The sequence below is a fragment of the Clinocottus analis genome, unplaced genomic scaffold (assembly GCF_023055335.1).
Source record: "Clinocottus analis isolate CAN_PGR_092001 unplaced genomic scaffold, fCliAna1.0.p SCAF_19, whole genome shotgun sequence".
Lineage (NCBI taxonomy): Eukaryota > Metazoa > Chordata > Actinopteri > Perciformes > Cottidae > Clinocottus > Clinocottus analis.
In genome coordinates, this window is record NW_027175920.1 from 4,046,163 (window position 1) to 4,060,095 (window position 13,933).

Here is a 13,933-nt window from a genome sequence, read left to right on the forward strand (position 1 = left end):
TTTTTGGGGGGGGGAAATGCTGTTGTCCTATCTATACTGTGAGCAAAATGTAAAACAGTGGAGAGGATTCTGTCCCATTTCAATTATTGTGTCTGTGGCGTGTTTATGCATCCCGATCATGCCTCTTGGTTCTGCCTCGAAGAGACTGTGGACACAAAAACGGCCCTAGCAGCCGGGTCATAAGACACGGAGAAGGACTGGAGCACTGTGAGAAAACAGCAATACGCAGCAATGAAGAGCACGGATATATGAATTTAATACAGGGTTGAACTCCAGCAAGGAGGAGGGAGGAGTTTGATCAGCACAGCGGACTGAGGACAAGCTTCTCCTGGCAGCACGAATAAAAAGAGGTCGATCATCACACTCCAGCTGCACTCAGGGTCTCCGAGGCAAGACAGGAGTCGGCAGAGAGGGGTTTCACACACACACTCACACACAGTATTCTCTGAAGGACATATCTGGCTGACTGAAGAGATGTAAAACGACATCCCTCTCAAGAGAATGAGATTACATGACTATATTACACAGCTGACCGTATGACTTGAATGCAGCTCTCTGAATGGATTCAACGGAGAGCTCATTCATTTGAAAGCATCACCTCGCTGGAGGGAAAAGTGGATTCAATTTGACTTTCTAGCAGGAAGATGGTAATATAAAGACAGCACATTATGGAGGACTTAACCTTCGCTTCCTCCTCCCCTCCTCACCTATGTCCCAATTATCTAGATTTGAGATGTTGTGACTTCCTATACGGGACTGGATTTGGCTTTGTGTCAAAACATTTACAGGCAGGATGTTTTTTTGTTTTTTTTAAATGAGCCTGGAGAAGAAAACAAACATAACCCTTGTCTGACATCAACCTGGTGAAGTAATTTGTGTGGGACAAATGGGAGCAGAGTGAGGTGGCGCTGCAGGTGTTTACCGTGTTTCCCTGATGAGCCCTGCTGGTGGTGAGACGGAGCAGCTCGGCTGCAGAGCTGACAGCTATTCTTCAGGGATCTGCCAAGTGCTGCTACGCTACCGGGAGGAACACCGTGCAACAATTGCACCTTACTCTTTTTTTTTTTCTTTTTTTTTAAAGAGGGAGGAGGGAAAAGTGGGCGCACTCATGGCCTGAAGGTCAACGCACCGATGAGAAACCTTAAGGTCTTCAGTACGAGTTCAGCAGCGGGATTTTTGAAGCACGTCGTTCTTCCTATTGTTAACGCTATAATAAAAAAGGCAAAAACATTTTGTGACTAAAGTGACAAAACAATATTTTTTTGACAACCCGAAGCGGACGCCTGTTTGTTAACCCGGTACACAGAGGCTCAAGCATTTGTGATAACTCATATAAATCTGATTGATTGACAGAGTGCAGAGCTATTTCAAGAATTGGTCAATTATTTTTTAAAGGCGATCATTTTAAAAACGCAGTAAAAAAAAAAGAGGAATAAAAGTATGTCGTTAAAATACACCGCGATGTAGATCCGCTAAGGTCGGCTGAATGACATTCTCTGTCAGCGATTAAGCTTATTTGCAACACTCTCAGTTGGAGAAGGAGCTTTCTCAGTGACGTACAAGGCAGGCAAAACATGATAATTAATTTCAAGCCTCCCTCTAATAGGGTTTAATAAGAGGTTTAGGCGTCCAGACTGAAGCCTGATGGTTCCAATTGTGAGGCAAATGCAGACAGTGAACCCGGGATTGTGAAGTACCAACAACATCACCACGTTTCCTCTTAAACCAATTACATACAACACCCTGTTAACGTTATCTTCAGTTGGAAAGTGGAGATAATGCTATTGTAATTAACCTGAAATTAATACGACAGCGTGGTAGAGAGAAAAGCCCCAGGTCTCTCTCTCTTTCTCGATCTCTCTGGCTCGCTCTGGTAGGACCAGATTCCTCCTCCCTTCTGCCTGGAAACCAGCAGGAAATGCCACTTGAGATTACCGTATCACAATAGATGGGGGTCTTTCCAGGAGGCCAGAAGGAAATACTGAAGCTTTTTATGGCAACAGGAAGATTAACAATACCTTGTTAAAAAAAGAAGAAGAAAAAGAAAAATTTGAAAAGGATATGTTACACAGAGAAGCGAAAGGGTGTAAACAATATATAATAGCATCCAGAGAGCGGTAAAGGGAGGAGCAGGTGGAGAAAACTATGTGCCAAATCTGGACTCCAACAGCATAAACAAATTTTGGCAGAAGTTTGCCGCCATGCGCCCAGCTCCGATGCGCGGCCTCGGGACACAATCTAACGCCGGCCGACAACTCTGCTTCTGCAGAGCCTTTAATTGAAAACACAAAAATGCATCCACCCGAATTCAACAGAGCAGGGAGGGGGGGGGAGGAGAGAGAGAACAGAACGTAGCTTATTACCATGCACCTTTCACACGGTGTTATTTGTCGGTACACGAGTGTCTGCGCTGGCTCTCGGCACAAACAGCTCATTAACTTTGGGATGCAGTTGAAACACCTTCACGGACTCATCCATTCAACAGGCAGACATAATCTTAAAAAATTGTATTCAAGACATTTACTTCTTTTTTTTCTACTTTTGGTAAACAATGTGAACGGATCACAAGGTTGTATTTATTCCTCCTGCTGCCGACACACATCACGGAGAAGTAATTTGGCAGAATCCACACAGATTAGCCTTTTGCGCAGCAAGAAGTAGCTAATTATGTCTTGCCCTGTGTTACATCTCTTGTGATACGCATCCTAATGAGAGCATAATTACCTTCAAATATTTAAAAGACACTCTGCAATTGACTCAGCGAGTTTACTTTGAAACATCTACGGGGGCACTTTGCCAAAAAAAAAAAAGGTCTTCACTGACTGACAGGCATAGGAAGCGGCGCTTGACCTTCACCGGATGGCCGCTGCCGCATCGAGTCGTGCGAGCAGAGCAACAAGCAGCCGCGTGCAACAGGAAATGCCTCGGACCTGTTCTTTGTGCCGTTTATTTATAGCCGGACGGCTGAGGCTGCGATTTTCTACTGAAGCAGAAGTCAAACCGTGGCCGCGTACGACACCAAAAGTTTAAAATGTCCTGCAGAAGATAAAGAAGACGGTGGGAACGATCAGTAATAGGTGCCTGCAGTCAAGCGCTGCCTCTAACCGACGACATCACTCGTACTTTTCATACAGTTTGCTCGGTTCAGACGTCGTTGCTGCGCATCTGCAGAAGCACAGACTTGCATTTGTGGAATGATAATTTGCTAATTAGATAAAAATAAATAAGTACTACCCCCATCAATCGTTTAATTTAATCGCCTAACTTAATTGGAGGAGCACTCGCGCCAGACGTGCGCTCTGGAAAACAATTTGCAGCCTGCAGAAAAACCACCCAGTATGCATCTAATGATGTATTTATAGGCTTCTTCTGTAGAGAGCCTTCTTTATTAGTGTTCTTTAAATTTGTCTTCTTTAAATGATTGTTTTGAAACTGTTCGGATGACTCGACTCATTTTCACAGAATAGACTCGAGAATACACCAAAATGCAGCATTGCAAGTTTTGCTGACACACTCGTATCGCAGGGTCATTTACATCCAGCTCGACATTCAACATCCTTTGAGCACATGTCAAGTACTTCAAGTGTACTTAAAGACCCCTTACATAACGGTCACCATCACTTTGCATGAAGCTCAAAGTAAGTCTGCAAAATCAGACGAACTGTACTGTAGAAAAATGCTTAAATGTGCAGAGACTGGCCATGTAGCACTATTTCACATGTTTTACAGATTAAAATCGAGAAAGTAATTGACTTGATAAAGAGCATAACGTTAGCTGGATATGTGTATTACTTTAATTTACCTAGTTTTAAACAACTACAGAAGGGGTTTAGGTTTTAAAGTTCAGGGAGACAATGTGATGGCCAGATGAAAATTCATTTCATGTCTGCAGAATCTTGTCTTTGTCTTCTTCTCTTTTCTTTTTTTAAACAAAAGGCAGACTGAGGTGTCGGCTACTGCAGTGAGACGACTTCATCTAAATCCCTAAAGGTTGATCACAGAGTAGAGCTGCCACTCAATGAAATATAAAACTGCCTCCATGGGCCCAGCAACATCGGAGCTGCAGCGCTCTGACTTTATCAAGTATTTAGCCAGACACACAAGCACACAGGCACACACACAAAAGGCCATTTCATCAAATGCCAGCCGAACTGAAAGGCTGACTCTCGCTGCACGTGGCAATCCCCGGCCCGTCTGCAGCCACAATCAATGACTGACATCGCCTTTACAAGTCCACCAAAGAGGGAAAAAACACGGGACATTTTAAAGGTGACAAATGCGGCGTTTATATGAACAGCAGCTGATTGACTTCTTTTTTTGTTATAACCCAGATAGCCTCAGAGTTGTTGAGCCCAATGATTTCTGCTATTTATCAATTTCAGTCTTAGCATGTGGGATTAAGAGACTGGAAACCAATCTCGTATAATGCCGGGAAAAACACAACTCTGGGGAAGTTTACTGAGGCAAAATAAAGGTGTTTGAGTGAGAACGTCTTCCAGCTTAAGGGACTTTAACAACAGCTTGCATGTTGATTCCGCCTGAACTCATCGTGAAGCTACGCATACACCGAAAGTCAGCTACACTCCGACTCCTGAGAGACTCGTGAAGCGAGTTTTCCCAGAGAGTCGGTCCTTTTAGCTCATGCTTGACCCCGCAGACAGGTCGCCCGGTGTCGGCTCACCCGCCGGCAGCCTGGCACAGCCTCGGCTCAGCTGCAGGCTCATCACTCTGGTCGAATAAAGCCCGGGCCGGAGCGGCCGGCTCGGTGTTTAGAATACTAAATGCAGGCGGAGTTTACGGCCCACAGCGCTCGCTGACAATTCTATCCCCTCGTTTTTTATTCTGAGACATTAAACTTTGTCTCCATTAAGCGATGGCGCAGCTGCACTAAATCTCTGAGGATTTAGTGTCCTACGAAGAAAAATATCATCTCAATAAATGTGTGACAAGCTAGTTGATATTGTTTATGATGATTTGTCTATTAAGAGTTTGCCATTTGGCTTCTGTTCATTTGATTTGATTTTGTTTTTAAAAAGAAGAAAAAAAGTGTGGCCGAGTATCTTAAAAGTCACTCCTATTTAAAAATGGATATTGATAGCTTGTACTCTTGTGGACAAACACAATATTATAGTTATCCATAGAGAGAATACATTAGAATCAACAATTTGTAGGATGGCTATTGGTAATTAAACTGATCCGAAGACAAGGAGGCTTCCCGGCCATTTGATTTGTTCCAATAACGCCTTATACAGCCATTGGCGATCCCCCCACTTTCTCCTTTATAATAGATTATAATGAAGACACTCAAATTACTGCGGTTAAAAAATATGTCACGGTTCCAATGCCATATTTTGTTCCAACTTTGTCAGAGGAAAACTGGTTTTGTCTTAATAACCTACAGGGAAGTTCTAGTGGCTATTATTCTCGCTGAAAGTCTTCAGACGTTAAACTAAGCTGAAGTTCATGAATATGAACCACCGACTTCATACAGCTCTGTTAAGTGGCTGCCTGATATAATATATGGCAGTTGGCAGTTCCTATATATTAATTTCATCCAGCGGAATAATACATTATGCAACAGCAAAAGTCTACATCAGTGACCTTTGTTTCACATTGACGTGTTACACACCATTAGCCATCTGTCAAGCGAGCAAAAGCAGCACAGCGGGACTCTTTTCAGACAATGCACAAGCTGCTTGGCATGTCCACGATCAATACCCGGGGGTACAGGAGATCGCCTAGCCTGTGGAGCCGAGCACTAGGAAAGACCCTCACCAGTCACTCGCTCACACGGCCTCATCATTCGCAATCCACCCTGACGTGTTTGTTCGCGTGTCCTTTCTTCTTGGTGAGTCGCCGACTTTGACAAAGTGAAAGAAGGACCGACGCTGTACATTGTAGTTGTCATGGAGGTTCGCCCCACCCCTCCCCCCACCATCACCACCTTAGATGTGTCACCTTTTACTGCGAAGTGAGTTTGCTCTTTTAAGTGAAATTTTGTCGCTACATGCCGGCGTCACCAAAGGCGGCATGTAGAGAAAAAAAAGCCTTCAGCAAAAACTTTCAAAAACCCTTGACAGGAAAGTGCCAGAATCACAAGATTTATTGTGTGTGTTTGTCTTGTGTGTAAACGTGTACCAAGTTGGGTGCCTCTAGCTCATTCCTGTGGTATGGTTCCCATAGAAACCCCATTGAAACTGGAATATAGCGATGACACTGAAATGAGCCTTTTATTGAACAACATCCTTGGATATGTGGATGGTGGTTTCCAGGTAGTTATGACTGCGTTACCTGCCAGCAACACCAATCCGGACCCAATGCTTTTCAGGAAAGAGCTGTAAAAGGCAACTGCAATGGAGTTCTTGAACAAATTGACACTTTTAAGAAGTTTTTTTGAAGAAACATGTCTCCAAAAGACAAAGCCAGGCTCACCGACCTCGGGCGACACGGCGAGATACCATGTGTTGGAGCAGGACAAGATTTTCATCCTGTCCTTGTTTGACAAAGCAGTCGAAGCGGTTAATAGCTCAGACATCGTCACGGTTGGTCTGATTCAAGTCTAAAAAAGGGGATTTTGAGAAATTACAGCCCAACTGATGAGTCGGGCCCAATGGGTTAGGGCAGAGAACCAGAGCTCTCGTCTCAATAACATATTTCTGCCCAACACCCGCTAAAACACACGTGAGCTACATGGTGGTGACATTTGTTAGCATCAACCAGCTTCTCCAGAAGTTACAATGACAACAAAATAAAGGCGGAGATCAAGAACAAGACAGAAAGGTCTCATTTAGAATTCATGTCATTGAATTTTCGACACTGTTCAGGTTTAATTGTTCGTCACCAAAGCAGCAAGACATTTCGTTGTCAAACGGTTAAACAGCCTCGCTTTCTAAAAGCCGCGGTTACAAATACTGGTTGAACTGCATTCATAATTAATTAGTTGTCAAGAGAGACAAATCACATTGTCACCTGTGCAAATCCAAGGTTAAATTCTTCACAATCGCTTCATTCCCCCCTCCCACCCCCATCCCCTACCCCCTTTACCTTCTCTTACCTTAACAAAGACACTAAAAACAAGATGTGGAAGTGGTGAGCCAAAAAGGAAAAGTGTGGAACCACTTAGCTATGCGCTGATTAAATAGGCCAGCTGTCATTTGTCTTAGCCACCGTCTCACAGCAAGCCATTGGGAGCTGTACTATTAGAAGTGCCTCACCAAGCAGCATGGCCCATAGCTAATATATGATTCCCTTTCTGAATGAATAATAGCAAAGTCACACTGACCTCCAAAGAAAGAAGAGGAGGATGAGGATGGTCAACGTTTTGGATAAATCCAAGATTGATTAGAAGCCTATATACTCATCACATATCAAATACCAAACGTAACCCAGGAGGGAGATTTTTTAATCAAAACTAGGTCTGAATCACACGGTTTTAGCACTGAGATAGCTCAAATTGGATCTAAATAGCACCAGATTCGTGCATATAACCAAGTCAGGTTTCACAGCTGTTTTTATGCGGGGTTGGCAAACAGAAAGAGGAAGATGTTTTGTTTACAGATCAGCGCGATAAGTGCGGCACAGTTGGATTAAATGGGGGAGGAAAAGTAGAGCAGGATTAGTTCCCAGGTGGAGGACGTACACAGCATTCTGCACGCCGGCAAAAACTAATACTCCGACGCCATGATGCACAAACTCTTCAAATTGGAAAGTAACGTTGTTAGCTTAGCTTCCAGGCTCCAGGAGATCGCTCAAGGGGGTCGCACATATTAATAAAAACACGTTCTCATTGCCAAACATAGCCCCACACGCAACATATCGGTCGCCGCGCCAAACCGAAGGACGTGCGAGACAAAATACCACATTGTGTGCTTTGTGCATCCTATAATTGTATCGCGTTCCTCTGCTGCAAAAGACAAGCAATTTCTGCTTGTGCAGTCTTATTTATGAGCAAAGGTGGCTGATCATAAACACCACCTGGCTTGCAACACACACCAGACAAAGATGAAACGTTTTTTTTCCCTCCTGACAAGACAAAATCACCCCTCTTCTGATTGTCTCCGCAGCATCTCCTCCCTTCTGCCGGCTCCTTCCTATTAATCAGCTGCTTTATTTCACTCCAGTCAAAAACACTCCGTCTCTGAGACTTTTGTCAGCTCTGCTTTTTTTTTCTCCTTCCCATGGACAAAGTTTAAGTGTCGGGAGAGACAAATCCGGTGGCTCCTTTTACGACTGTGTAGGTAATATTGAATGTCTTGTTATGTCAGAATTAATAGCTGCGATATCTGCTAGCGATGACAAGAGCCACACTTTTTCCCCGCTTTACATATATACACACAGCTTTTTTTTTCCTGAGTGAAAAGGTAATGAAAATAACTCCCAGCACCTAAGAAGTAAATTTCACACATTTTACACCAAATAGCTTTTGCTACGCTGAAAGAAGTGTTAACCACAAAGCAGGGAGTGTGTGTAGTATGCGAGCCTGTGTTTTAATCGCAACCATGTTTGTGAGCTCACTGCACTCGATTGTGGGAGACGGTTTTCTCGGTGCAGGGCGGGGGCTTCACAAAGTACCGACGGCCTCAGTCAAGAGACGGAGTCACTGCGTCTCTATTTTCTGCTCCCAATGTGTCACTCACCGCTAACCTGTTCCACATGAGAGCTGTCTGGGGTCTGCCACACACCAGCTCCAGAAATATGAATCATAGCCCCGGCGTGTAATGTTCAGGGCTCACCGTGTGTATGCCCGCGTGTCCAATTGTCCTCTTCCATAAGCTGCCAGTCTGTGATCTGACCCACCGGAAACAGCATTTCCATACTGTCCATAAACTGGAACTGCAGCAGCGTTACATTATTTAAAGCTAAATTACGAAAAGGAAACGCATTCAGAGGGGAGCACATAAGTTCTGACGGGCACACGCTCGCGAGGGTAATTGTCAAGTCTCAACAGCGACGTGTAGATACAGTAAATAGTCCTGTTGCTTAGTGTTCCCTGGTTTTCTTTACAGAACCAAGACCCTCTGAAGTCTCTCTTAAGGAACAGCAACATCCCGATGAAACAGAATTAATGAGACAACACTTGAAATTTGCATCAAAAAGTATTTCTGGTTAATTCGTCGCTGAACCGAGAGACAGCTATGAAGCATTTCCCGGGGGCCCTGTTAAATCACTTTCTAGATGCCACAAGAATAACTGGGCTTCAAAAGTGCCGCGTTTGTTGGCATTTGACAAGTAGAAGAGATGTGTGATGAAATTAACTCAAGGTCAAGTGAGATATGGTTTATGTATTTAGTATTTCATACACAAATGGATCGCTTTGCTCTTTTATGCTATGCGTCAAAGCATGAAGTTGTGCCCCGAGTCCCAAACCTGGAACTCCCATTCAAAGCTAGCCAATATTTATTTCTGTGTGCGATGGCCTCATTGAATGACGTTGAATGTCAATCCACCAGATCAGCTGATTTAAATCCGAACCGATGAGCAGCATTTTGAACATGCCAGTGGAAATGAAGACATTGTTTGGAGAAGGAAGTGGCGCTACAGCCGCGGGGTAACAATCATCCTGAGAAACAATGTAAAAAAAAAAAAAAAAGCAATAAAGTGTGTCGCTTCTGGTGGGATAAGAAGGATTCGAGATGCATTAGAAACATGAGTTTACTAAATCAAGTCAAGGTGCTCGTTCACATGCCAGACAGTGTTCAGCGGGAAGAAGTCTGACACCAACTGATGTATGCGAACGAGTGACGGAAGAGTTATTCAGAATATTATTTATGCAAGTAAAAATAGCAATACAAACATCTGAGAGTAGAAGTTAGTTTAAGTAGAAGTGCAGACGTATCAGCAAAGTGTCCCGAGTACACGTGTGCAGGTCGCCATTCCTCACTAGACAGCCAAGGCTGCAGTATTGATGAAATCAAACATTATAGTATTTTACTATTGGTGTTATGAGATTTTAACCACTGCGTGACAAGACAAACACACAGAGAGAGGGAGAGCGACTTCCTTCTCTGCTCAGGAAGTCGATATCTTTAAATAACAAATGGTTGTTTGCCGATATTTTTAATGCTCTAATTTTGAATTTAGTGCCTTTAAAAATAAAATCAATTCCATCATGGATATGATGGTAACATAAGAGTTCGGCAGTCCTTCCACCCAGATAGAAGAGCTCAATAATTGTGTAAAATTATGCCAAACAACTACAGTACAATACAGCTTTTAAGAAGAGGAAAACATTTTAGTTACATCATGATTCGTGATGAAAATATTTACTATTTTCAACAACTGTCCAAAACTGCTATGCCTTTAATGCTAATTTCCAACAAAATAAAGACTAAATAAGTAATAACAACAAAAACAGACTTGTTATTCAATAATACAAAATGACCTGTAGTTACAGCCATAATCATGATGTCACGGTGAAATCAAAGATGATAATATCATCTTATGTCACAACTTCGATAAAAAACTTTACCCAGCTGGAACTACAACCAGACATTTCTCTGAAGAGCTCATCTGATAGCGCTGAGGCTAATGAGCTGGTGAGGCCTTCGGTTGCAACACAGGGGATCATAACGGCCAGCAGAACGATAAAAAGCAGCAAAGAAAAAGAAAGGAGAAAACACCAAACCATGAATATTTCATGGGTTTGCTGTTGCTGTTGTGTTTTGCAGTTATCACTGCGACACAAATCTAATATGGTTCAATTTCCAATATCGGTAGTTGGAGCATGCAATAATGTGCAAAGCGTTGCTTCCACAATCATCCAGTGTAGTGCGAATCTGCCAGTATGACAACAAAGCCCTTTATTATCACGGCTTTGCTCCATGTAAGAAGACATTTGTTATTAACAACGCTGTGAAAAGACTAAAGGAGACGATTTTCTTACAAACACTAATAAAGCCGTGGGGCCATTATGAGAGCAGTAAATAATATGACAAAAGTTTTGCTGAAACAGGAATTGGTCCACAGTGAGCATAAGAGGTCTCACAGAGTGCTCATTAGTGCTACTTGGTCAAAACATACAGTATTAAAAGTGCAACGGCCGCGCACCCCATCAGTCCTCTGCAGCTGCCTTTCTTTCTTCTCATGACTGGTCCAGTCTCGCATTCAGATAGCCCCGTAAGGATTCTTGAAGACCTTCCACTTTCAGAAAATCTCATGGATATTTTGAGAATATACCCAGGCAATCATTAGCATCAGAGCAGCACACTTTTCTCCCACACACTAATGTAAAACCCAGCAGACCATATCCGCTCAAGAGACCCCACCCCCTCCCTCTCCGGCTCATGGACTGGACTGCAAACAGCAGCGCTCATTTTGGACGCTGTATAGTCTGGGATGACGAAAATCGGGGCTTTGGTGTCACCTGCTGAACTCGTCCCATCAATCAGCATCAGCATCCGTCATACAGATGCAACCTTCGGTGCCACTAATGGGATCAGTGTGTATGCGGCGGGGTACATTTTTCACACGATAAAAATAACAATCCATTGTAGTAAAACCAGATTTTTATGGAGAGAGAAGAAGAAGAAGGAAAAAAAATCATGTGATTCGCTAAAGTGCTGACTGAACTGTTTTAGGGGATCCTCGAGAAAGGGAGAAAAAAAATTCCCACCATTATTTCAAGCACAGCACATGAGGGCATGCACTCTCCTATTTTCACACAACCCATTTCAATCCAGTGCAGTCAAGTTAAACAAAATCAACTTTGTTCACCAATGTGCCATGCTTTCACCAGAGTTGTTTATGAGGTAGTTTGCGGTTCCTTTGAGTACGATCCATCAATCATCAACTCCCTTAATCACCGACATGTGTGTTATCTGCTGTGTTAAACAGTTATGGAAATGTATTCAAAAATTTCAACCAATGCCCGCCAAGTGAACCAACAGACTTCGCGGTCCCCGAGGCCGACGATTTAGAAAAGCGGAACCCTGTGGTTTGATGTCAATTTACATCAGGTCCTTGGGATAGAATGGTTTGTCAGCATCTGCCGAAACGTACGACGCAACTGTATTCAACAAGATGAGTGATTAAAACATAATAAATATGCATGTCTGTTGAGCAGTGGCAGACGGAGCAAACGTTGGGCCCCTGAAGGTAATGCCTTCTAATTGAAGCCATAACGCCACAGATACTTTCTGTGATGGTTTACTCAAGACAGTGGAAGCCAAACAGAGACAGGGTGCCTGGTTTCAAAGCGGTTCAGGAAGTGAAACACAAAAATGACAATTAAAACAATGTAAAGGAGTAAACAACTAAACAGTTACACTTTATACGCATAGAAGTAGTCGTTAACGAGGCAGCGACGGAGGCCCGGTAACACAGGAAACAGGCAGCGCCGCAACTAGGCGCGCCTCTAACTATTCCCAACACACACACACACACACACACACACACACACACACACACACACACACACACACACACACAGAGTCCTTCTCCTCACAATAGACAGACATTCCTTGTTTTGGCGTTTCATGTACACACACACACACAAAACTAGCGTGAGATTTTTGCATTCGCGCAGCAAACTTCGAAGCAACAAAAGTAACCACGCGAGAAACAACACGGCGCGGTCGCTTTGTTCTTTTTCCCTTTTCTAGTCCCAAACCCGTCCCAAACTTGTGCAGTGTGTGAGAACAGAGGGAGAGAGAGAGAGAGAGAGAGCTAGGAAGAGCTAGCGATGGAGCGTGCAACTTCTTCTTGTTTACGTACCGACGCCGTACTTTTCCTTCTTCGTGGGCACCCAGCGAGACATTCTCTCCGTGTGGACGCGTCCCCGAGTGGTCGCGTGGGGGGTGTGGAGGACAACGGGTGTCCAGTTGTGACCTCTTGTAGTTAACGCGGACTTTTTTCTTTTTTTTTTTCCTCCCTTTAGTTTGCTCTGAGCTTTGGGGAGCCACTCCGAGCAGCCATTTTCCACCAGTGACAGGACGCTCCGCAAGGGGGAGGAAGGGGAACGCAACTAGTTCACCCGGGAGGCGTGCGTCGTCGTACGGCAGCGATCCCGCGGAACTTTCCCTGCTGTGTGCGCGGAGGCGGAAGCTGCCACATCACTGTTGGAAAGTTTCAAATTAGTTGTATGTCGTCGTAAAAAATAAAATAATAATAATAAATGAAAAATGAAACGGTGGATACACTTTGAGACCTTCGCTAAGCCCTTTTTTTATTTTTCAGATAATAATTTGTGATTTTATATGTTGTTGCTTTTTTTAATTCATATAAATGGCGTTTAGAATAAGCTTACTATAAGTGTTAGGTTGTTTTTGAAAAAAAAGAAAAAACGTTTGGTTTGATTTTAACACAGATATTAGAGTGTGTGCGATTCATATATTTATTGATCAAAAAAAAGATTTTTAAAAAAGCACACTACTATAGCAATGGTTAAAACACGAATAAGAGACCGTAACATTAGTAAAAAAAATAATAATAATAATTAAAAAGCAAAGTGGTGTTTGAATGTGGCGAATTGAGCGTGCCTTTTATTACTTTTTATTTATTCACAGGCATACTATATCTGTTGGGGTTGTCAATGATATCAGCTCTCTGCTTTACTCATAAATACACAAATAGTAACTCACAACTCACACAGACTTTTAACTTATTTCAGTCCTATCATTAAAAAATCATATTACATTTCCCACTGTGACCTTTGATATGATGTGATACAGCACACAGAGATTGTTCCTCTGATTGGTTCAACCACAGAATTTGTCCATGTCCTACCTTCTTTGTGCCTCATGGTGAAGCTAAAGGAGCCAATGTGAGCCTGTGAGGCTTCTGAGTGGATATGTGTTGAACTAATATTAGTTGTTCCTCAAAGCTGCGGGTGGTAATTTAAAAGATATCAGGGGAATGCACACACTTGAAGCCGCTCATCTTATTTCATCTTGTTTGCACAAATGTCGCATCCCATCTTTTAGAGAAGTCTCTCAAA

The 13,933-nt window shown here is 43.2% G+C and overlaps 1 protein-coding gene across 1 annotated transcript in view; it reads right to left on the reverse strand.

The window, feature by feature from the left end:
• dock1 (dedicator of cytokinesis 1) overlaps positions 1-12,918 on the reverse strand; it is a 161,737-nt gene extending 148,819 nt beyond the window's left edge. Inside the window, exon 1 of the mRNA XM_068582553.1 lies at positions 12,712-12,918. Coding sequence (XP_068438654.1) covers positions 12,712-12,754 — 43 coding nt within the window. The 5' untranslated portion in view covers positions 12,755-12,918. The remainder of the gene's footprint in view (positions 1-12,711) is intronic.
• Between the last annotated feature and the right edge of the window lie 1,015 nt (positions 12,919-13,933).